Source organism: Sander lucioperca, chromosome 3, assembly GCF_008315115.2.
Source record: "Sander lucioperca isolate FBNREF2018 chromosome 3, SLUC_FBN_1.2, whole genome shotgun sequence".
NCBI lineage: Eukaryota > Metazoa > Chordata > Actinopteri > Perciformes > Percidae > Sander > Sander lucioperca.
Window position 1 is genome coordinate 36,039,881 of NC_050175.1, and position 23,558 is coordinate 36,063,438.

Consider the following 23,558-nt stretch of genomic DNA (forward strand, 5'->3'; position numbering starts at 1 on the left):
TATAACCAGTCACATACTGTCACAATCAGCAGAAATGCATCACACCTCACTGAAGGTAAAAGTTCCTCAGAGAACACAGAAGTGGGGGATCCACCATGGCATGAGCATTTTAGCATTTAGCATGTTAGCCACACACAGCATGCGCCTGTTGGGTGTGCTGATCATAGACTGTATATATTATACAGTCTATGGTGCTGATTTGGGTCACTTAGCATCTTCTTCTTCGTCTTCTTTATTTAATGGCGGGCTAAAAACCAACTTTTAGGTGTCTGCCGCCACCTACTGTATCAGAGTATGCAACATGACCCTGTTAAGTTCACATTCTATTGGAGAGAGGGGTCACTTAGCATGCTGACCGGGTGGTGCATTAAATCACTGCCTAATTAAAACTTTAGTGTGTAACTTTTTGATATTAATGTACATCTGTTACATTCAAGCCACTGCCAAAAGAGTTGCTACAAAGCTAATTAAGACTATCAGCTCCACACAACTCTCTCTGTATTTCTCACTGACTATGTCCATCATGTTTGTTTAATCCTCCATGTCCTCCTTGGCTACTAGTAACTGCGTGGAGGAGGGGGGGTTCGCGGTCACGGAAGGCTTGTATCATGGGGGCGGCAGAAACTACGCACTATAGCTTTAAAGGTGCAGTAAACTATGCTGTGCAAAGATTGTTGATATTTGAACTCAACTGCCAAACTCCCCCTTCAGAAGCTCCGCCCCCCAGATTCACATACAGATAACTACTGGCTGTCCGGCACATGCTGCCTCCCCCTACCATCAACTGTCTCTGCCTGTTGCTGATTGGCTGGAATAGTGTTTTGTGGCTTGTGCACTCCTTTCTGTTTGTTTTCCATTTACACAGCCAGAGGCCTGTACTACGAATCAAGATCAACATGCCCTGGATTTCTTTCAGTTACCCGGCTTCACTAACCCTAACAACCGCGGTCCCGCATAAACTGTGTCACGACGGTGGTTAACAACTAGTTCAGTCAACCCAGGGTTTCCCAATCCAGCGGCGCGCGCGTTCACATAAGAGAGGCGGTGTTTGCACAGCACGACCAATCGCAAACATCTATCAGAGCCGCATATTTTACATAAGAAGAACAAATTAAAATTCAACATAAATATGAAGAACACAGACACTGTTTAACAGGCAAAACGCAATACAGTCGCTGCTTCCTAAAACAGAAGGAAAGCTGGCAAAAAATAGCCTACGCTGTAAATGCGTAAATCACAACGCTTATCAATATCACTTCCCCATCAGTCAGGCACAAGATCTGACCATAATTACACTTGTGCTTTCCATAAACTGCCGTTGCCTATTATTTCAGTTGCAACCCTGGCAGTGGTAAGCGATCATGAGAGCAAATAAAATATATAAAAACATAATTCAAATTGATGTTCGCATTGGCAACACACGGCTCAAGATGCCGATAGCCTATGTGTAATTCCCTCCCATTAAAATCTATATCTTTCGTAAAAATACCCATCAGGGAATGTTAACGGGGTTGTCGGCCTCTAAATGCTTGAACTTTTCTGAGTGCACCTCTCTCTCTCTCTCTCTCTCTCTCTCTCTCTCTCTCTCTCTCTCCACCGAGCTCCAGCTGATCTTCTAAGAACGGTGACGCCGTTATCAATCGAGTAGCCTATTGATTGGTCAGTGGGCGGTGCTTTTACACCGGTTGATCTCTAATCTCCAACTTAACCTGCTCCCGACCAGGTTAGGTGTTCAGCATAAGTTACCACGGCGATTGAACCCGGTAACAAGTGATCCACCGTCGTGGTACAGAAAACCCTGGGTTGAAACTGAAGTTACCTCGTTAACGCCAAATCTTGCTTCGTAGTACAGGCCTCTGGAAAGTGTATTAACACTAGTGATGGTCAAGTGAAGCTTTGTGAACCATTTTCTTTATTTTCTGAGCTCACTAGATGGCGCTCTCTGTTCAAAGAAAAGGGTTAAAGGAATGGCAATTCAGTGTGTTTTCAACCCTTTGTTGAAGAGAGAGCCCCATCTAGTGGGCTCAGAAAAAAGAGAAAATGGTTCACAAAGCTTTATTTGGCCATCACTAATTAACACCGGATTTTTTTTCAGCGCCCACAGAAAATAGAGAACTAGGTGACCATGAGGAGATATTCACTGAATTTGACTAAAAGTGTATTGGATTCACTTACTATACCTTTAAGGTACACAGTAATGCTAATGTCAGATGTCAACCCATAATGACCTGACCTGCCCTGACATTCTCTTAATACATCCTTGGCCCACACGTGCCAAATGGTTGGATTCTCGTGTGATCTTGTGATATCACAAGAACTCAGCTGCAGTGAAAGGTAAGTAATGACCCAATTCTTCAGTGAACATTTCTATTCATTTTCCATATTGCGGAGGTGGAATGTATCCATCCATCCATCTTCTTCCGCTTATCCGGTAACGGGTCGCGGGGGTAACAGCTCCAGCAGGATATAATACGCATATTGCGGAGGTGGAATGTACACAAGTACATTTACTCAAGTACTGTACTTAAGTACAAATTTGAGGTACTTGTACTTTACTTAAGTCTTTTCTTTTCATGCCTCTTTATACTTCTTCACTACATTTCAGAGGAAAATACTGTACATTTTACTCCACTACATTTATTTGACAGCTTTAGTTACTTTACAAATTAAGATTGTTGTACATAAACCATATGAAAATTATAAGTAGAAGCTGAAACAGCCAATTAACCAATTGACTATTTTGGTAATCATTTAGTCATTGTGCATGTAAAAACATTTAACGGTTCCAGCTTCACAAATGTGGATTTGCTTTCCCTTTTAATAATGTTAATGTATTAGTAATAATGTTTAGGTTTGGACTGTTGGTTGGAGAAAACAAACATTGTGAAGGTGTCACTTTGGGTTCTGGATAATGGTGACATTATTTCTCACGTTTTTACAAACCAAACAATCAATCGATTAATGGAGAAAATAATAATTAGTTAATAGTTCAATATGAGCTCCACCTCAACTATCTACAACAGTAAATGTTATTTCATTACTTCCAACCCTGGCCAAAGGTATTTGTACACCCGTGGTTAGAGTCTGTTTTATTCTAACTCCAAGAACTTCTAATTATACATATCAATAATATATTTTAAACTAAATAATTGTGTTCCTGCAGCCAGGTGGAAACATCTGCCGGAAACCAGAAGAGTGGAGGCTGTTATTGCAGCAGATTAATGTAATCAACAATCACATATGGGTGTAAAGTTTGGTTGTCCACATACTTTTGACCATAAAGGGTTTCTAAATGAGACGCAGCATGGTGGCCCAATGGTTAGCACTGTGGCCTCACAGCAAGAAGTTCCGGGCCTTTCTCTGTTTTTGAGTTTTTATGTTCTCCCCATGTTTGAGTGGGTTTCCTCCGGGTGCTCCGGTTTCCCCCACCATCACAGACTGATCTCACAAAGTGGCGTATGTATGACACACCAATTCGTATGCCGTTTTTGCATGTTATCAAGACGCGTAATCGTTTTTTAGCGTGTTTATCAACGCCGTTTGGCCTCCATTGACCTACATTACATGTGAATTATCGCCATAGCGAATAGTATGAAAGGACAGAGGTTAGTTGGGGTGGTGGATGGATAAAACACAGGACTTTCACCCAGGAGAGCCAGGATCGTGTCCTGTGTGTGGCGTTTATCAACCTTTTTTTTTTTTTTTTTTTTTTAAATAAAGCCTTCCCCAATGTTCTTTTCCTAAACCCAACCTTTTTTTTTTTACACACGTGACGCTGTTCCCGCGATAGCATGGCACGTTCTTGCGATAACACGGCACGTGGCAACATCCGCTGTATACAGCGTAGACATACACGTGGATAGCTCAAAATGTGTACAGATAACACGCCATTTGGCTTTAGGAAAGTGGCGTGTATGTTTACACAAAGTCATGATGCCATATTGACCATCATAAAACATGTTCTAGGTCTCCAGTCAGTGCCCTTGATCAAGGAACTGGCTCAGATGTGGAGTTGGTCCCCGGGCGCTGTAAACGGCTGCCCACTGCTCCCTTGAGGGATGGGTTAAATGCAGAGAATGAATTTCGCTTTGTGTATGTGACAATAATGTACCTTTACTTTACATTTTACAGTCTTGCAAAAACAAAAACTCCACAAAAATCCTTTTAAAGTTTGTTTTATTAGTATTTTTATTTACATAAATATTTCAAGTGGGTTTTGTTCAGGATGCTAGGAGTCCCAAAACGACACTAACAGACAGAAGATGGTGATGAAACAGAGGGACGTCATTTCTTCTCAGGGGCGGCGTCTCCAGCCTCCAGTTTGGGTGCGGCCTCTTTGGGCTCTCGGTAGGCGGGGAACACCTCCCAAGGCGTGTTCAGGTCAAACTTCCTGAACTCCTGCGACAGCTCCACAGGCTCCGCCACGACACGCTTCACCTCGTCATCATAACGCACCTGCAGAGGGAAACATGCGGCAGTTTGCAGGTTGTTGCAATTCAATTAAAGGGGCGCTATGCAGTTTTGGCAATTTCTTCGCTGTTTACTCTCTTTTTGCTCGCAGGTTTCTCTATAGAGCTCCCCCTACAGCTTGGGAATAGATATTTTGCAGCTCCTATGTTTACTTGTGTCCGACTCCTCTCTCGGTCAGTCTGCCGTTTCCTCTTTCTCTGTTCCTCCGATAGTGCTTTCTGCTTCTTTTTTGCCGGCTCAGTCATGACGATAGTGTGAAAAACTCCATCACTACCTTGTTCTTATAGCTAGCCGGTTCCTGTATGTGTGCAGTGTCGTGAAGCAATTCGTCACATCGCGAGACCTGATATCACGCCATACTTCCTGACGTTGCAAGGGTGGTTTTTCCGCTCACAGGCGCTAGGGAGACGACCACCATTCAACCCGAAAAAAAGTCATATAACCATTCCAATGACTCCGAAACTGTTCAGTTAAGGTAAATTAAGCTTAAAAAAAACTGCATAGTTCCCCTTTAAACGTTTTAATTTGATCTAAAAGTAATTATGGTGTTGTCATGGTTATAGTTGATCAATTTCAAGGACTAAAAATAGGGATGTCCTGATCTGCCGATCCAGATCTGATTTTTAAAATATTGAGTATCTGCCGATACAGAGTCCCAATCCGATACCGTTTTTTTGTTTACAAAACTAACCAAGTAAACAAAGTAACTAAGAGACGTATTTTGCTTAATCGTTTAACTTAGTGCATTTTTTTAAAACTAATATATAAAATCAACTTCTACTTAGAATGGTATAGATGTCTCAGGTTTAAATGATCAGAGTTGATCGGGGTGACTGCCGATCCCTGATCAGTAAAAGAAAAATATACTCTGATTGGAGTATGGAATTACACAGTATGCTGTGTATATGTATTACTTCTTGATGGAAATAATAAAAATAATTATAAAAAAAATGTAATAAAAATAAGCCGATATCGGCTACGATCCGATACTTCCCGAACGTGATCGGGACATCCCTAACTACAAATTGTCAGTTCTTTGTGGAAAATACAGACAGAACTACACGAGAAGCCTTTTTGTCATGACATCCTGATAAAATGATGATTTCTTAGTCGATTTTTTAAACGGGAATGTGAAGTGTTCTTCCTCGGACGGAGAGAAGTAAATAGGATGAATTTGGGTACTGTGTTAAAATTAATAATCCATTCTTTCAACTGTTTAGGCCATACATTATTATTTCTCAGCACAAACTACCAACGATTTTCAAGGCTTGTGGCAACCCTGGATTAATTATCATGAGCTCAATTAAAAAAAAAAAAGATACAAATCACAGGATCCAGCGGTGTTTGAGATTATAGGCGACTGGGCACAGCCTCCATCCTGCCTGCAGCATTTAGAAATGGATCACACATTGATTGAAGCTGACTGAGTCGACGTGTTGCTGGCAGAACTCACTAGAGCCCAACCAATAAAGGATTTTTAAGGCCGATAGATACAAATATTTGGTGATTTAAAAATCCCATATTCCGATATATCGGCCGATATATATATATTTTTTTAAAATCCAGAAACGCGTAACAAAACATAAACAGATTTCCCTAACATTAGTTATTTGTAGAGTCCTCACTAAAATAATATTATAATGCAGTTTAAAAATAAACTTGTTTTATTGTCACAACAGAACAGAGGGACATCAAATATATTAAAGTTCTGATAAATAAAATTTATAAAAATATAAACTTAAGATATGAAACTTAAAGGCTTAAAGAGTGTTGTCAACAGGGACGTTGTAGAGCGCCCTCTGGTGGACAAACTACGCAACGCCAACACATGGTTGAAGGTAGAGGATGGATACCCGAACCCGGCCCGGCCCGTCGGCACCCGACTCGGACAGATATTTAGAAATGATGTTTGGGTTCGGGTCGGGCTCGGTCACATCAGCGCGATAAGGCACTGAACAGTTTAAATTTAAAAAAGCTTATTATGTAGGTGCGCGCCTGTGTTAACGTGCGCTTGTTGCCCCGTGTGCGCTGATGCGCTCATCTGTTGACATTTCCGAATGCCTTCCTACAGTTGCTTAATAAAAGTGGACTTTCCACACAAACAAACGTATGTGTCATTAGTATGAGAACAAACACGAGATTTTTACTGTGTCGGGCTGGGACATAAATATCTTAATGCCTGTCGGGCTCGGGCCGGGCTCGGACAGAAAAATGCGGCCCGATCCGCACTCTAGTTGAAGGGCGTTTCGTCCGTTTTTATTGTATTTTTTAAATATTCATTTATTGGCCATTATAAATGCTGATACCGATAGTTTGATAAATGCCTAATATCGGCCGATAATATCGGCCCGCAGACATATCGGTCGGGCTCTCGAACTCACCTCTACGTATCCTGAGAGAGGGAAGTCTTTCCTGAAGGGGTGACCCTCGAAGCCATAGTCTGTCAGAATACGCCTCAGGTCTGGGTGGTTGGCAAAGTACACGCCAAACATGTCCCATACCTGCAGAAAGACACACACACACACACACACACACACACACACACACACACACACACACACACACACACACACACACTTACTCTCAGTTATTCCCAAAGTCAATGGAATTAAATAAACACGATGATGACTCTCCAGATCGGGCCTCCGGGTTGGGACTCACCTCCCTCTCGTACCAGTTGGCGGCCATGTGGACCGGGACTGCAGAGTCCACCGGTGTTAACTCATCTGTGTACGTCTTAATGCGGAGACGAGAGTTGTAGCGCAGCGACAGCAGGTGGTACACAATCTGTAAACACACACACACACACACACACACACACACACACACACACACACACACACACACACACCTTGTTTAGATGATGTGCTTCTCAGATTGCCAGGACGGCCCCTGCACATACCTATTTAAATTCTAACCATAAAGCATTAGAGGAAATTGTGAGCGTTGAATAAAGACAAATAATGATTTCCTGTCAAAGCGTTGCTATAGGAACAACATAAACTACCTTTTCAAAGTTTGTAATCTCCTGCCACAAAAGCTTGATTGGGTCCATTTAAATGTCTGAGAGGACTACTCTTTATGTCTGAATGCTCTTTGATGCTTTTAGTTTGCAGAAAGTCCACTTTGCAAATAGATGTTATTTTGTAGGGGTGGGGTGGGGTGGGGGGGTGGGGGGGTTGTTTTGTACATGGAGAACAAAACGCTGTACAGTGTAGGGGTGGGGAAAAGTCGATACAACATAGTATCGTCATATTATCTGTGGCAATACTGTATCGATACACGGACGCCAAGTATCGATCATATAACATACAGTAAGTGTTGGTCAGTTCGACTGCTTGACAATCCCATTTTGCAGCAATGGAATTGAAGTGAGAAGAGCAGACAGAGGAATTTATCTTCATCTCTAACTAGACCACAATTTGCACTTACTGTATTTTTGACTCTTTACTACATCTCAGCAGCGATATAAAAACTGTCTATTCATGTTTATTGAGCTATTACCTTATCACTTTCGCATATCCATCGACTTACTTACACCTCATTTTGCGCCGGCTTTGTAATGCCTACTTAATCTGTACTTTATGTAGCCTATTGCATTCTGTATTCTTGTACTATATTGAATGTGAAACTGTATGTTGTCCTGCACACTCATGCTTTTCTTGGCCAGGTCGCCGTTGCAAATGAGAACCTGTTCTCAACGGCCTACCTGGTTAAATAAAGGTTAAATTAAAAAGTAAAATAAAAAATCTTTTAGATCAAACAGATGTTGACAAAGTTTTCCTTTGGGGACAGAATTTCACGTTGGAAACAAATTCAACTTCTAGAAAAGGTTATAAATTGCAATATATTGCAGAATATGTTTAAAATTGCAACAATATCGTGACATAAGTATCATGATAATATATCGTGGGGCCTCTGGTGATTCCCACCCCTAGTACAACGGTTCAACCAGACGGACAACTGAAAGGGCAGAAAGAGACAAAGATCCCTCTGAGCAACAGCTGAACAAGAAGAGAAGAAATCAACAGTCGTTGGTAAAAGAAACAGGAAGCTCGGCATCTAAATGTGTGCAGATTTAAACAGGAACAGCTTCAGGTTTCAGGGTCAAGTTCACAATAAGGCAGCCAATAAGAAGCTGGGATTACCAGGCAATGTAATAAGGAGTTAAAAGACAAAGGCAGTTTCGTGAGTCTTACATGTCACCGTTTGTGACGTGTTTCTAGGCGTGCGTCTCTAGGTGCGCGTGCGGTGTGTGACGGCTACCTCAAAGCGGTTCTGCCGTGTCGGGATGTCCACAGCTGTCAGATCAGTCATGTTCCTGAACTGGCCGTTGGTGTGATCCCTCAGGAAGGTCAGGACAGGGATCACTCCGTCAGGATGGATCATCACCTCCAGCTCGTTATAACAGGTCACCTACACACACACACACACACACATTTTCAAGCCTCTTTTTTTTCCCTCTGGTTTCTTATTTATATATATATATAGTCTACAAATAGTCATTTTAATTGTTACAAGGGGATAGATTTAAAGCCCTATTCGCACGGATTGGTATCATCTGGGGACCTCGTGTGATTTAGAAATTACCCCCAACATCTGGCTTCCGTGTGGTGCATTCCCCTGGGATAAGCGAAGCCTGCTTTTACTTGAATTTACTGACATATCTGTAGGGTTGGGTATCGTTTAGGTTTTTTCTGATACCGGTGCTAAAGTGATACTTTTAAAACGGTGCGGGTGCCTTAACGGTGCCAGAACCGATACTTTAAAAAAAGTTTTTTTTAAATAACTAAAAAAAAAGGAGCACAAAACGACAGTCGGCGACATTAAAGAACGGCTTATTTATTGCAAAGGCCATATGGTCAAAATCAAATGACTTATTAATAATGTAATAACTTATAACAATGACTTATTTCACAAGTAAATTGCTGTTAAATGACAAAAACAACCACTAGAAGGGTATTTTACAATAACTTTGAAAGCACCACGAGGCGCCTGTGTTGTTTTTCCGACAACGGCAGCAGCTGACAGTTTTACGTCCCGCTGTTGGAATCCTCTACAGTGAAATACAGACAAACTCTTACACCGTTTAGCTGTCAGCATTTTAACTGTGTTTAAACTAGCTAACAGTAGGCTAACGTTAGCTGCTGTCAAGTGTATTATGTTAACTAGCGTCACATGCAGCGATGCTTCTGTTGCCTTTAACGTCTGTTTTGGAGCATCAGAGAGAAGCGCAGGCATTTAAGTGGCACCGAAATGAGGCACCGAAATCCGCGTTGCTATTCGGCCCGGTATATACCGCTCGTTTAGGCACCGGTGCCACGTTAGCACCGGGTTTCGGTACCCAACCCTATATATCTGTACCCCGAGAGTTGGCTACCCGGAGGTGCGCGGAGAACGGCCAGGGCGAGGCTGCCGCACCGCACTTGGGTCGGAGTTCGTATCTTTTTGGGTCAGGCCCGGTAGAGGTTACCCTATCCCCGCCGCGGTGGCACCCACACAGCATCACCATCAGCCCACAGACGAAGCCACGGGGAGCGCGTCGACTCAGGGGGCGGAGGTCTCCGGTTGACAGTGATCCAGACTAGGTTGGCCATTAAAGGCGACGTCCGCAAGCCCCCCTGCCATCCCATATCCGTCTTCGCGAGAGGGATAAAAAGGTGCGCAGGAAACAAAAACCTTGAAAAAAATGATATACGACCCCCGCCAAATCACAGACACGTTGATTCGCACGGGACTAATATTATCACAGGACCTCGTGTTCGGCGAAATATGGTAGGTCATTTGCGGGGGAATTTCTACTTCAAAAATTACATATACAGATTGGCACGGGATTAAAGGTGCTGTAGGTAGGATTGCAAAGGTCCAGGATCCTTTTCACTAAAGCCCAAAACGGTCTCCTAAGCCCCTCCCCGTACAAGGGAGAATGAATGCGTGTCCATGAGCAGTGATTGACACGCAGTTAGACACCCCCCCCACCCCCGGCCCTGATTGGTGCATCTGAACAGGGAGCAGTGGATTTTTGCAAATCGCACTACAGGCTGTAGGTGGAGCCAGAGGAGCCAGATTTTTTTTTAATTACCAGCTTCATGTAGTTCTACTCGAACATAGGGTCAGTTTCAGCAAATATGACAGAAAGTTAGTTTTATAAGGCTTACCTACTGCACCTTTAAGATCACAGACAACCTCCGTAATTATTATAAATGACTAGAGGTCACCAGGTAATACTAATCCCGTGTGAATAGGGCTTAAGACTGGTTTAATAAAAGCTACATTGAAAAACAAAACTGTAGAGGTCTGCTCAGGCCTGTTTTGTTTTTACTACACCCCTATGTTCCTGCTGTTTTATGCATCACAAACACCCACACACCTGGAGAATTCCCTACTGCACCTGTAGTTACGTGTACCAAGTCTGAAATCAGTAGGGCTGCAACTAATAATTTGTTTTCATTATCGATTGATGTGTCAACTATTTTCTCGATTCATCGATTAGTTGTTTGGTCTGTAAAATGTCAGAAAATAGCGGAAAATGTGGATCATTGTTTCCCAAAGCCCAAGATGGCATCCTCAAATGTTGTTTTGTCCACAACTTAAAATATATTTTGACTTCACAGAGGAGTGAAGAGACCAGAAAATATTCACATTTAAGAGGCAAGAAAACCGATTATCAAAATAGGTGGCGAATAATTTAATAGTTGACAACTAATCGATTCATCTGTGCAGCTCTAGATGTCAGCCTGTGATCTGCCCGTTTTCATTCAATTTCTCCTAATTATTCACGCATCAGCTCTGCTTCTATTGCAACTATTCTATTGTCATCTTGGTGGATTCAAATATTAGGCCGTTCATTACGACTTCATTGCTTTGACACAGACCCGCACACTTCGGGTCCTTTGGTCCTTCAAGCAGCAGGAAGCACAAGGGGATGACCAGCTCTGATACTCTAATGCAGTGTTTCTCAAATGGGGGTATGCGTACCCCTGGGGATACTTTGGAGTACTGCAGGGGGTACGTGATCTTTTTGCAAAATGCTCATTTAAAAATATGTCATGCATAATTCCTAAAATAATTATACTATGATAATGAATGAATTAAGTGATGGATTCTGAACATTTGAAATGTAGCATTTAAATGTTTTTCAGTTACATGGTATTGTTTAGTAAATCTATCAGGGGGTACTTGGTTTAAAAGGTACTCTAAGCGATGTCACATGTTTTTTAGGCTACAACATTTTTTTGTCACATACAGCAAACATCTCCTCACTATCCGCGAGCTGCCTGTCCCCTGAACACACTGTAAAAAAATAAATGTAAAAAATATAAAAAAAGAAAATACTTTGAACGTCAACAAGAAGTAACGTCACACAACATCGCTTAGAGCACCTTTAAAAAGACAATTCAAAGGGGGTAGATTATTGAAAAAAGCTTGAGAACCACTGCTCTAATGAACTGACCTGGACCTGCTGGATATATTTGGGCATCATCTCAGCCACGTACTCCCCGAATGCTGCCAGCTGGCTGTGAGTGACCGCATCCTTGGGCCTGATGGTGGCTGGGTGAAGGACAGAGGAGACGAGAGGTTTATGATTGAATACTGCACAACTCTCCTATCCTAACAACTCCTCATTAACATTGCAAAACAGGTTGCAGTGTGACATTGTGCTTGAGTGACAACTATTTCAAGTGAATATGTGATGTAGGAAATAGGACTGCACGATATGAGGAAAACATGCGTCGGATAGGGTGGTAAAAATTCTAATACCTAGGTGAGATCTGAAATAAAGCTTAATTCGACCAAGTCTTTTAAGTATTTATTCTTTGCGCGAAGAAGGTCCAGTTCATCATGAGAGTCTGAGAGAATGAACAAAGAGCCTTGGAGAATCACTTGCTTATTAACCCTCTCCAAGCTGACAGCAGTGGGGAGGGAGTCAAATTAACAGCCCTTCTGACAAAATCTGTGTCATACTACAATATCCAAAATGTACGACGATATCTAGCCCCATATATCGATGTCAATATAATATAATATTGATATATTGCCCAGCCCTAGTTAGTTAATGTGTACTCACGGCTGGTCTCGGTGGTGGCGCTCTGCAGCCTGGTCTGCTGCTGGAGGAGACACGAACTCCTTGCAACTGGAAAACAAAATCAGGCGGACAGAATGAGGCAAATAATTTGTATAAACACGCCACGAAATGTCTGAATCTACAGAGCTGCAGAAGAGCTGGAGCAATGTGAGCAACACGATCAAAATAAGGAGCAAAAACTCGTCCTACATCCCTTGAAAACATCCGTTAACGTTGCCACAAATAAACTCACCTGTCACATAAAACAACATAAACTGTCCAACGTGTCTTGTTATTCAACTGAGTGCAGGCTAACGTTAGCATTAGCTAGCTCGAAGGTCAACACTGACACATTTCGACGGTTGAAAATAACACATTGTTGTTTTCAGTGGCAGCCAAAAGGCACGCCGAATCAAATGGATCATTGCAGCAAACAGTGAGTACGAAATACAATTGGTTTCTAGTCAACTTACGGTTATAACTCCTTCCAAGACCTCCGCGGACAAACCGCACCAACGACGCCGCCATGTTTTTTTATTACAGTCGTTTTTCTTCGGGCAGAGACGCGACTGTTAGCGGGCTGTCGCCTCCTCATGGACCGGAGGAGAAGTGTTATGTCTGCAGTCTTGACTTGGGAAAGGTTTTAGAATACTTAAAGGCAACATTAAATTAAGACAAGGTCCTGCTTCATTACCCAATGGTGGAAGAACTATTCAGATCCTTCACTCCAATAGTTCCTCAAGATCAACATGAGCCACCACTTGGCAATATTCTGCACTATGCATGTTTATTTATTTATTACTTCATGTCACCTGCTTCATGCAGTAAAAGTACAGCAGTGTTCTCAGCTTCATGCAGTAAAAGTACAGCAGTATTCTCAGCTTCATGTAGTTAAAGTACAGCAGTATTCTTAGCTTCATGCAGTAAAAGTACAGCAGTATGCATTATGCCATTTCTATTCATCTGCACCTCACCTTACTCATCTGTATATATATATATATATATATATATATATATATATATATATATATATTTTTTTTTTTTTTTACCTGTCTGTTTATAATAAAGGTGTTTATAGTGTACATATTACTATTACGATTGTAACTCTTATTCTATTTTTTATATTTCTTATAATACATTTTGTATGTTTCCTATGTCCATTTAATGTGTATTTGTATTATTCAGAGACATGTTTTTCTTTTGAGCTGCTGTGACAAGGTCATTTCCCCAGTGTGGGATTAATAAAGTCTATTTTATCTTATTTTATCTTAAAGTAATAATCTTCATTTTAATATTTTGTCTGTGAAATCAATATCTATCCCAAAAGGAGGTAACACAATGGTGATTGAGCCTATGGCCCACTGATGAAAGTATTGAAATATTTATATATTTGCAGTATTGCAAACTGGGTGTCTGGCGTGACATCTCCCGGGATTACTATATTACAGTTTTTCTCCATTTTATACACGCAAAAAAATTTAACTATGCACACAATTCTGAAAACTTGAAGCAAACAAGGCTGCAGACTCCAGACTGCTAAACTCTCGGCACTATTTCATTGTTTTTAGTCAAATACAAATTCTAAATCAACCACGACAGAAATCTTAAAGATTGCCACTTTAGTACGTTTGTAGTAAAGAAGTATTATGGAAAGGGAAATAATGTAAAGTAAGAAACAAATATGCAAAGTAACTAAATAAATACAAGTCCTGTGCAGATTATACAGTCTTTATGAGTTCCTAAAAGGTTGACATTTTGAAGATACAATTTTACAATCTTATGATCATATGTCATGTAGTCAAAACAAACAAAACAAAAACACATCCGATAACTAAAGTGGAGTAAATAATACAACATATTGCCATCTGATATATGGACAAACAGTTATAAGGGTTCCCTGAATATACTGACTCATTTTCAGGTACTGGTACTTGAGTAAATGTACCTACTCTAGCTAAAATGAATGTGGTGAACCATCTTTTGATTGTGACATCATGTAAAACGGTGTTACATGACGGTGTCACATTACCAGAACAGCTAGAACAACATACATAAACACGTGTATTTGCCAGTAATACCTGATGAAAATAAAAGAGCATGAACACCATTAGACTGTTTAGGTTATGAAACTTATGAGCAGGGCTTTAAATTGACTCTCGCCAAATGTGGGTAAAAATGACCTTTGGCGGGTAACATTTTAAAGTTACTAGCCAATTTAGCCGGTGACGAATGAAACAAAGCGTCTGTTTGAATCGGCAGGCTGCAGAAACGATGCAACAAGTCAGTGTTTCCAGATTGGCCTGTTTTCTGCCAAGTTCTTTGGGCAGTTTTGTGTGTCTTTGGCTTGGAAACATAATCTTTATCTTTATCACTAATCCTACATTTCCCATGAACACAGAGTCGTGACGTGCCGGACAACCGTTGGCGCGCGTGGTATCGGTTACGAGCTACGCTGAAACGGAGAAGACGAACGGAACCAGACAAACCAGAGGAGCTGAAATTAAAGTTAGTTGGGGAAAAAAAACAAACGTGGCTAGTGGAAAATCTGATTGGCTGGTAACTTTAAAAATCTACTAGCCATGTTGGCTGGTGATCAAAAAAGTTCATTTGAAGCCATCATAAGGCATCATAAGAACACGTGATACATTGAAATAAAGCATTTTCCAGTAAACACAGTAACAGATGAATTAAGCACTAAAATGTCCTACACTTGTCGTGCCACTGAAAATACAAGTACACAACAACTTGATTAAGCAAAGTGTTTTTATTTTCACAATGTTGGCTTGCTTTAAAGAACAATTCCGGCGCAAAATGAACCTAGGGGTTAATAACACGTGTACCGAGTCGACCGTTCTCTGGGATATGTTTTCATGCTAATTGAATGTGTCTCTAGCTTGAAACAAGCTACCGCAAACCGGTGATTAGCTTATAAGTCCATACATGTAAACCGAAGCATTGAGAACTTTGTAAGTGTACAGACAGTTTATTCAAAATATAGATTATAAAGACAGTAGCATATCCTCTGCCCCAACTACTGGCGTTACAAGGTAATCACCAGTTTGCGGTAGCTTGTTTTAAGCTAGAGACAGGCAGAGGGTATGCTACTGTCTTTATAATCTATCTTTTTAATAAACTGTACACTTACAAAGTTCTCAATGCTTCGGTTTACATGTAGGGACCCTCATTATGCTACCGTTGAAGTGTGGTGCTATTTTGAGCCTTGTTAGTGGTGTAGAAATAGCGATTTACCCTCTGCCCTGACTACTAGCGTTACGAGCTAATCACTGGTTTGCGGTAGCTTGTTTCAAGCTAGAGACACATTCAATTAGCATGAAAACATATCCCAGAGAACAGTCAACTCGGTTCACATATGTTATTAAGCCCTAGGTTCATTTTGCGCCGGAATTGTCCTTTAAGATTTTACAGTATTTGTGGCTGAAACAGGATGACAGGTTACAGAAACCCAAACAAGGGACTGTTTAGGTATTTGAAATGTTTTTTTGCATTTACAATTATTTATTTGTATGTTTCAGCCACAAGCAAGAAACCAGGTAGTTAGGAAGGTAGAAGAAAGAAGTTGCAGGTTTTATGTGATAAGTGTTCTTATCACATAAATATAATCATATAATATAATATAATAATATCTATATTATCATGACAATATTAGGGAGTTTTTTTGCCTTCTGATATGTTGTGAATTAACTACTAAAATGTTGCCATTTCCCAGTAAAAACCCATGGTAATTTGATTTAAAAATGTTGGGGTTCAACAAGTAGTTTGGCATTTTCTTTCAGTGGGTATACATTCTGATATGGAGGACTGTCCACGGCTCTGAGTCCAGTCTTCCAGCAGCTGTAGGAGGATAATGAGGTCCGACCCGCCGTCCTGCCCTCTCAGCTGGGCTGTTCACACACCTGCTGGTATTTCCTCAGCATCTCCAGCTGAGCGGAGCGCACAAGGATGTGCGGTCGAACAGACTTCAGCTTCTGACAGGCTTCCTCTGGAGTCCAGCTGTGTAACTGTCAGCGGAAAAGTGCAACGTCAAAATCGACATACTTGATATTCACTGATTGCCTGAAGAGACAGTCAGGCACAACGTTTTCATAGAATCAGAATTGTAGACTTGAAAACGTCAGGATCTTCTGTATGTTGATATCATTACTGTGGCCATTTTTGGCTTTTAAATGAAACAATGACTTTGAGGTTATCTGTTAACATTTGCTTTGATTGGGTTTACATTCATACTGGGTATGAATACTGAACAGTGTTAAACATGTAGCCGTCTTTATACAGCACAAAGCTTTTAAATAGTGCAGCAGGACGAAGAAGACAGGACAATACCGCCCAGCCCTATAGTATACTATAGGTTATATATATTCATTGAATGATGGTGAAAATTTGAAATGAACTTTGCATTTTGCCTTTGAGCTATCCTTTTGTTTTCTTTTTCTCTCTTTCTTATGCTCTAGACTACTTCTTTCTTTCTACTGTGAACTATCGAAGACATAGGTCTACTTGATTATGTGAAGTGTGGCTGTATTTCACAGCCAAGGATTCCGACATCGCAAAATGCAACAAATGTTTCAAAACGATTACGTGCAAAGGGGGGAACACGTAGAATTTATTGAAACATGCGGCGACACACTATAAAAGAGCCTTTCTTTGATGTCATTTTTCAGTTTTTCAAGAATCGGTTTAGGAATCGGAATCATTTTAAAAGTACCGGCTCGGCATCGAAATCGTAAAAATCCAAACGATACCCAACTCTAGATATAAGTGGATGAACAAGGAGACGACATACTTACACATTGCATTTACGTGTGAAATATAACGGCTATTTTAAATAGCACAAATCTAAGAAATGCCAATTCATCTGCAATGTTTTGATAGCTTGATATGTCGCTATCAGCTGGCACATAAGCACTATTACAACTTATAGCAATATGAATCATTGTGATGGAAACACACTTTCACCGGCTTTATTCGCATTAATGTTTTTAGCGAACTTCAGATAATTCGATCGACAAGTGGATGGAAACGTAGCAAGTGTGACCTGCCTCCCCACCACCGCAGTTATGTACTAACCCGAATGAGGTACGCAGCAACCAGCGTGGCACTGCGGGAGCGTCCGGCCTTGCAGTGGACGTACACGCTGCTTCCCTGCTGTCGGTGCTGCAGGGCAAAATCCACGCCTCGGCGCAGGTTCTCCAGGCTGGGAACGCCGGTGAGGTCAACCGTGCTCAACCTCAGCTGCTCCACCCCTACAGCCCGCCACTCCTGCCGCCAGCATCAGACACATCAGATCAAACCAGTCATTCATAAAAGGAAAAAGGCAACCTCAGATCTGTTTACACTGTTAGAAATCTGTCTGTGGTGCTGAGCAGTCTGGTTTCTTTGTGGAGAATTATGTTAATAATAATATTAATAATAATAATGTATTAATCCCGCAAGGGAAATTACAATGTTTTCACTCTGTTGTTATTGTTATTGTACAGATTACACAAAGGCCTGAATTACACATACATGCACTAATGGAGAGATGGGGGATGCCCATGGAAAGTTGGGGGTTCGGTGCCTTGCTCAAGAGCACCTTGGCAGTGCCCAGGAGGTGAACTGGCACCTCACCACAATACTTTGGTCCGTATGGGGACTTGAACCGGCAACCCTCCGGTTCCCAAAACAACCCAAAAGTAAGTACACCACTATGTTAAATTCCCAAAGAGGCAGGCAGATTTTTATTTTTAAAGGCCAGTTATTTCATGGATCCAGGATACTATGCATCCTGATAAAGTTCCCTTGGCCTTTGGAATTAAAATAGACCCACATCATCACATACCCTTCACCATACCTAGAGATTGGCATGGTTTTATTTCAGTTAGCCTAATAGCTGGTTTGATTTGCATTAAGAGATGATTTTATGGAAAGTACCCCATGCCAATCTCTAGGTATGGTGAAGGGTATGTGATGATGTGGGGCTATTTTAACAAGATCTTCTTCAACTTCAACTTCTGGGTGGAAATACAAGTCAAGTGAACTCACCTCAGCTGAGTTGCAGAAATATTTAGTCTCATACTCTTCATTCATGGTGATAACCCCTTGGACATTTTCTGTTTCTACCAGCTGCAACACAAGAAATGGCAACCATCAATCTAAATACAAACTGAAATAGAAGATACAAACACATTAGCACAACCTTGAACAGCTAAGTAACTGCTAGGCAGTAACATGAATCCAAAAATATCATACATAAAAGCAAAACACTGGGAACATTTTACTGCATAATGAACACTTTACTCTTCTAATAGCTGATACACTCAATACTCACCTATTTACATTGGCCTTCCCTGTGTTTTAATTGTCTTACCCTGTTATGTCTGTAATTAAGTCTCTTGATGTCGTCTTAGCTTAAATCACTGATCTGTAAGTGTATTTATTTTATTATTCTGTGGCTAAAGCGCTATGTACAGCACTTTGGTCAGTGTGAGCTGTGTTTAAATGTGCTATAAAAATAAACTTTACTTACTTACCGTACTTACATATTTTTACTTAAATGATCTAAATACTTCTTCCATCACTGAGTAATAAAGAGACAGACAGACTATTATTTAGTGTTAGCTAGAGCAGTGGTTGTGGTTCCCAAACTTTTTTCATGTCAAGGACCCCTAAACTGACACAAATTAGACCATGGACCCCCATTTAATAATATTTTGTTCCAGGGCCTTCTATCTGATAGGGTTTTTTTTTTCTTTTAGATGTTTTATTACAGAAAAGTGTATGGTGCCCAATTTGACCAAAATAGTCATACATTCTGGCATTTTATGAATGCGCTTAAGTAAAAATAAATGAGTCCCTTTTTTGCTGGGGACACCCTGGAACCGCCTGGAACCCCCTCAAGGACCCCCTGGTGGTCCCCACTTTGAAAAGCACTGAGCTAAAGAGGCTAATGTTTGGGCAGTCTGACCTGTTTGGTGATGGATCTGAACGGCAGCGCTCCGAGGATGACGGTCTCGTCCACTCGGTCAAACCACCGTCTCGACGTCAACTTCTCCATGACAACATTGTAGGCTAACGTGGGGTAGAAAAGTAGCCTTGCTAACGCTGCGGACATGGCTGAACTAGTTGAGTGAATTATGTAAAAGCTTAGCTTTCAAAGTCGACCAGCTTTTTTATTAATACGGTCTGTTATTGTGGGCAGTGGCTCTGTAGTCTGACCTGTGTCAACCGAAACCGGTACATGTCCTCTTGTTCGGATGAATATGAAGTTCCTCCCCCGGCAGGCTGACTTCCGGCGCAAAACCTTCAGAATAAAATCCGTGACCTCCGCACAAAATCTATTTGAAAGCCACAAAGGCACAATGCAAGCAAATCGGCATCAAATCACAGCCATTAGTTCTTTGTGATAGTTTGATTGTCAATCAATTTGTTGCAAGTTTTATTTCATTATTTATTTCTTTTTGGCCAATGTCCACAAAAAAAACCAACAATCATTCAAAAGATACACGTACCAGATTTGGCATGGCTACTTTCCATCTACAAAATCCCAAAATCTTGCTGTCCTGTACTTTAAATTAACATGTTAACATTAACTTTTAATCTGAAATTAACTTTATACACCTAATCGCAAGAAAGCAAGCAAACAAACTACAAACTAACTTTTATTTTTCAAAACACAAGTTACAATATATGTCGACAGGAGGAGGTGGAAATAACCGACAAAAAGACAAGTGTACAAACTGCAAAATATGGATTTTTAAAAATCAAGTAAAAGACTGTTTTTTATGGCCCCTAGTGTTCCCAAATCGATTTATGTAGCTTTAAACCATTGCAACACTTCTCTCTGTAGATTACAATGTTATTCATGAGAAGTTGTTGAATTTCTTTTTTTTTTTTTTTAAACAATGAGGTTCTCAAATTCTAAAAGCAGTTTGAGTACTAGATATCAGAAAACTTCACAGCGTTTAGCTTGTCAGACGGACCAATGAAAGAAGGCCTGGTATGTTAAATGACATTGTGGACTGAAGGTTGGTCTGGCAGCCAGTTGGGCGACTTAGAAGACAATGACAGAAGCCAGAGAAGTCTGATTCTTATCACAACAACATTAAGCCCACTGAAAGAAAGTCAGGCAACACTGCTTGATTTGAGAGTGTTGGCCGTTACTTGGTAAATAGATGCGCAAATGATCATTCTGGGGGTGAAGTATTTCTTTAATCTGCTCACTGATTAGTTAGTATTTAGTTTGCATACAAGGCTAATCACAGTCCAGTGGGTACATCTTGGAGACCTTCAATCAGGGGAATCTGCTGACACAAAGGTGAGAGACATCAATCCACTGAAAATAATTTGTAATCCATCTCTCACTTTGTCTTGATTTCTTCTCTCTTGGCCACAGATGAGCCTAAAATACTTACTACTACTACGTATAAAAGGCAGTGGTGGAAGAGGTATTCAGATCCTTTACTTAAGTAAAAGTACTAATATCATACTGTAAAAATACTCTGTTACAAGTAAAATACCTGCATTGAAAATATTACTTAAGTAAAAGTACATAAGTATCATCAGGAAAATGTACTTAAAGTATTAAAAGTAAAAGTACTCAATGCGGAAAAATCCTCCCATTTTAGAAACTGGAAACAATCCAAACAGTTGTGTATTTAATGCTCTAATCATTTCAGCTGGACTTGTAGACCGTTAAATTGTTGGGTAGTTTAATTTATAATAAAATATCATTCAAGGTTTAAAGATACTTTATTGTCATATTTTATAAACTACATGTGTTTTGTGTGCAAAAATCCTAATTTGTTTGTTAAACTGTCAGATTAGAACTGTTCTGTGCACCATCTGCTACTACCTGTCACACGTTGTGAAATTTGTTTTGTATGTTTGAAGGTGCCAATAAAAAAGATGATCACAAAAAAAAAACTGTCAGATGAATATAGTGGAGTAAAAAATACGATACTTCTCTCTGAAAGATAGCGGAGTAGAAGTAGAAAGTGGCATGAAAAGAAAAGGCTCAAGTAAAGAACAAGTACCTCAACATTTGTACTTAAGTACAGTAGTTGAGTAAATGTACTTAGTTACATTCCACCACTGATAAAAGGAAGTCAATAATCTCTAATAGAAAGGATGGTTTGTGATCAAAGTTTTTTTTCTCCATAAAACTGCCTTTCAAAAAGGTCAATTCTGTTGTTTTTACAAGACGTAAACAAGAGATAAAACACCAGCAGGATTGAATGTGTAATCTGTGAACACTGTTGAGTCAACAGATGACTCAGATTCTTTCATAGCTGACAAACTTCAAACAGCTGATGTTTTGACGCCGAATTGCTCTCATATCTTTGGAGACAGTGATTGTTGTGTGCAATTATTTACATTCCACTGACTGCATTTGCTAATACTTTGTGATACGTTTAACTGGGGCTCCACGGTATTAACTAAAACCAAAATCACGATTCATTGCACATTTTACCTTGATAACGATAAATGAACCAAAATTTAAAAAATTGTGATTCGTTTTTTTTTTTTTGTCCCAATAGCTCGTTGGTGAGGTTTGTACTGTGAATAGGCTCAAATGTTGAAGGTGATATATTTTTTGTAATTCAAAAGTGCTTATTTTTGTGATTTTAAAATAATTGAAGGAAACACAGAGAGCGGGAACTATTATGGCTATTTATTGAAAATATATAAAATTGAAACAAAAGCACACGTTGCATTAAAGGAACTCGCCGACTTATTGGGACTTTAGCTTATTCACCGTATCCCCCAGAGTTAGATAAGTCCATACATACCCTTCTCATCTCTGTGTGTGTTGTAACTCTGTCTGGCGCCCCCACCGCTAGCCTAGCTTAGCTTAGCACAGATCCTGGAGGTAACCGGCTCCATCTAGCCTACTGCTCCCAATAAGTGACAAAATTTACATGTTGTGATTTGTATAGTCACAGCATGTACAAATAACAAGGTCACATGAGACACAGCCATCTTCTAACCGTAAATACATACTGGGAACTATATTCTCAGAAAGGCGAAGCACTGCTACTTCTGCTACTTGGGCGGAGTGATTTGCTCGCAGCACCTGAAGCCCCGTGGTGAGGAGCAGAGAGTTCGCCTGGAGTTCACTCAGAGTTGGAGTAATAGAGTCAACAATTACTAGATAGTAAAAGCATAGTGACCTTGTTATTTGTACACACTGTGACTATACAAATCACAACATGTAAATAGGAACATGTTGGCGTTATTTTGTCACTTATTGGGAGCAGTAGGCTAGATGGAGCCGGTTACCTCCAGGATCTGTGCTAGGCTAATGCCGCGTTCTATTTACCTCAGAACCCGGAAGCCGCAACTGGGAATGACGTCATACCCGAGTTGAATGCGTTCTATTTAAAAGTCAGATTTTCATTGTTTTCATTAGCTCTAGCCCGGTTAGCTATTGTTAGCAATACCAGTTGATAACGCATTACGCCGTTTTTTGTGCATGCAAACAGCGTAACAACATGTCCACAGATAGAAGTTGGACATGCCTGTGTGAACGACTGATTTAGTGAGACAAATAAGACAGAAGTGCTTATAACTTTATGTTACTGCAGCTTTCACAACTGTTGATACAGGGGGCAGCCATGTTGGATTTTGAACTCGCGCTACTCCGAGGTTGTACGAGTTCCGAGCTCGTAAATACGAGGTCAGGGGGTGTGTTTACGACTTTGACCTCGTAAAAAATGAGTTGCGAGGTAAATAGAATGCGGCATAAGCTAGCGCTTGGGGCGTCAAAGAGTTACAACACGCACGGAGATGAGAAGGGTATGTATGGACTTATCTAACTCTGGGGGATACGGTGAATAAGATAAAGTCCCAATAAGTCAGCGTGTTCCTTTAAATAAAAATGGCTTGTGAAAAAAAGTCACATTTTAGTTTTATAAAAATTATCGTCATGGGAAAAATACTTCGATAACAGCTTCATAATTTCAATGTCAATACATTTTCAAATAATCGTGAGAATATTCAAATGTGGATGTTTTGTTGAACACAAGCT

The 23,558-nt window shown here is 40.5% G+C and overlaps 2 protein-coding genes and 1 long non-coding RNA gene across 3 annotated transcripts in view; all 3 read right to left on the reverse strand.

Annotated features, from left to right (window-relative positions):
* Positions 1–3,893, reverse strand: part of LOC118494743 — a 16,007-nt gene extending 12,114 nt beyond the window's left edge. The window contains exons 1-2 of the long non-coding RNA XR_004896915.1: positions 3,436–3,893; positions 377–379 (exon numbers count right to left, since the gene is read on the reverse strand). This is a non-coding gene — a long non-coding RNA (uncharacterized LOC118494743). The remainder of the gene's footprint in view (positions 1–376; positions 380–3,435) is intronic.
* Positions 3,894–4,159: 266 nt separating this feature from the next.
* Positions 4,160–13,171, reverse strand: ndufs3 (NADH:ubiquinone oxidoreductase core subunit S3). Its single transcript, XM_031323532.2, has 7 exons — positions 13,009–13,171; positions 12,539–12,604; positions 11,924–12,021; positions 8,737–8,886; positions 7,132–7,257; positions 6,852–6,971; positions 4,160–4,455 (listed from the first exon to the last, which is right to left on the reverse strand). Exons 1-7 carry the CDS (start codon positions 13,061–13,063, stop codon positions 4,285–4,287), a joined length of 786 nt encoding a protein of 261 aa, XP_031179392.1. The 5' UTR covers positions 13,064–13,171; the 3' UTR covers positions 4,160–4,284.
* Positions 13,172–16,190: 3,019 nt separating this feature from the next.
* ptpmt1 (protein tyrosine phosphatase mitochondrial 1) lies at positions 16,191–19,810 on the reverse strand. Its single transcript, XM_031323533.2, has 4 exons — positions 19,497–19,810; positions 18,575–18,655; positions 17,621–17,812; positions 16,191–16,554 (listed from the first exon to the last, which is right to left on the reverse strand). The coding sequence occupies exons 1-4, from the start codon at positions 19,641–19,643 to the stop codon at positions 16,429–16,431; spliced, it is 546 nt and encodes a 181-aa protein (XP_031179393.1). The 5' UTR covers positions 19,644–19,810; the 3' UTR covers positions 16,191–16,428.
* Between the last annotated feature and the right edge of the window lie 3,748 nt (positions 19,811–23,558).

Coding starts and splice junctions, on each gene's coding strand:
- ndufs3 (XM_031323532.2), bottom strand. CDS start 13,063: ATGGCGGCGTCGTTGGTGCGGTTTGTCCGCGGAGGTCTTGGAAGGAGT. Junction 12,605..13,008: donor TCTTGGAAGGAGTTATAACC/GTAAGTTGACTA, acceptor TTTGTTTTCCAG/TTGCAAGGAGTTCGTGTCTC. Junction 8,887..11,923: donor AATATATCCAGCAGGTCCAG/GTCAGTTCATTA, acceptor GTGTGTGTGTAG/GTGACCTGTTATAACGAGCT.
- ptpmt1 (XM_031323533.2), bottom strand. CDS start 19,643: ATGTCCGCAGCGTTAGCAAGGCTACTTTTCTACCCCACGTTAGCCTAC. Junction 18,656..19,496: donor TCAGATCCATCACCAAACAG/GTCAGACTGCCC, acceptor CTTGTGTTGCAG/CTGGTAGAAACAGAAAATGT. Junction 16,555..17,620: donor TTGCTGCGTACCTCATTCGG/GTTAGTACATAA, acceptor TTCCGCTGACAG/TTACACAGCTGGACTCCAGA.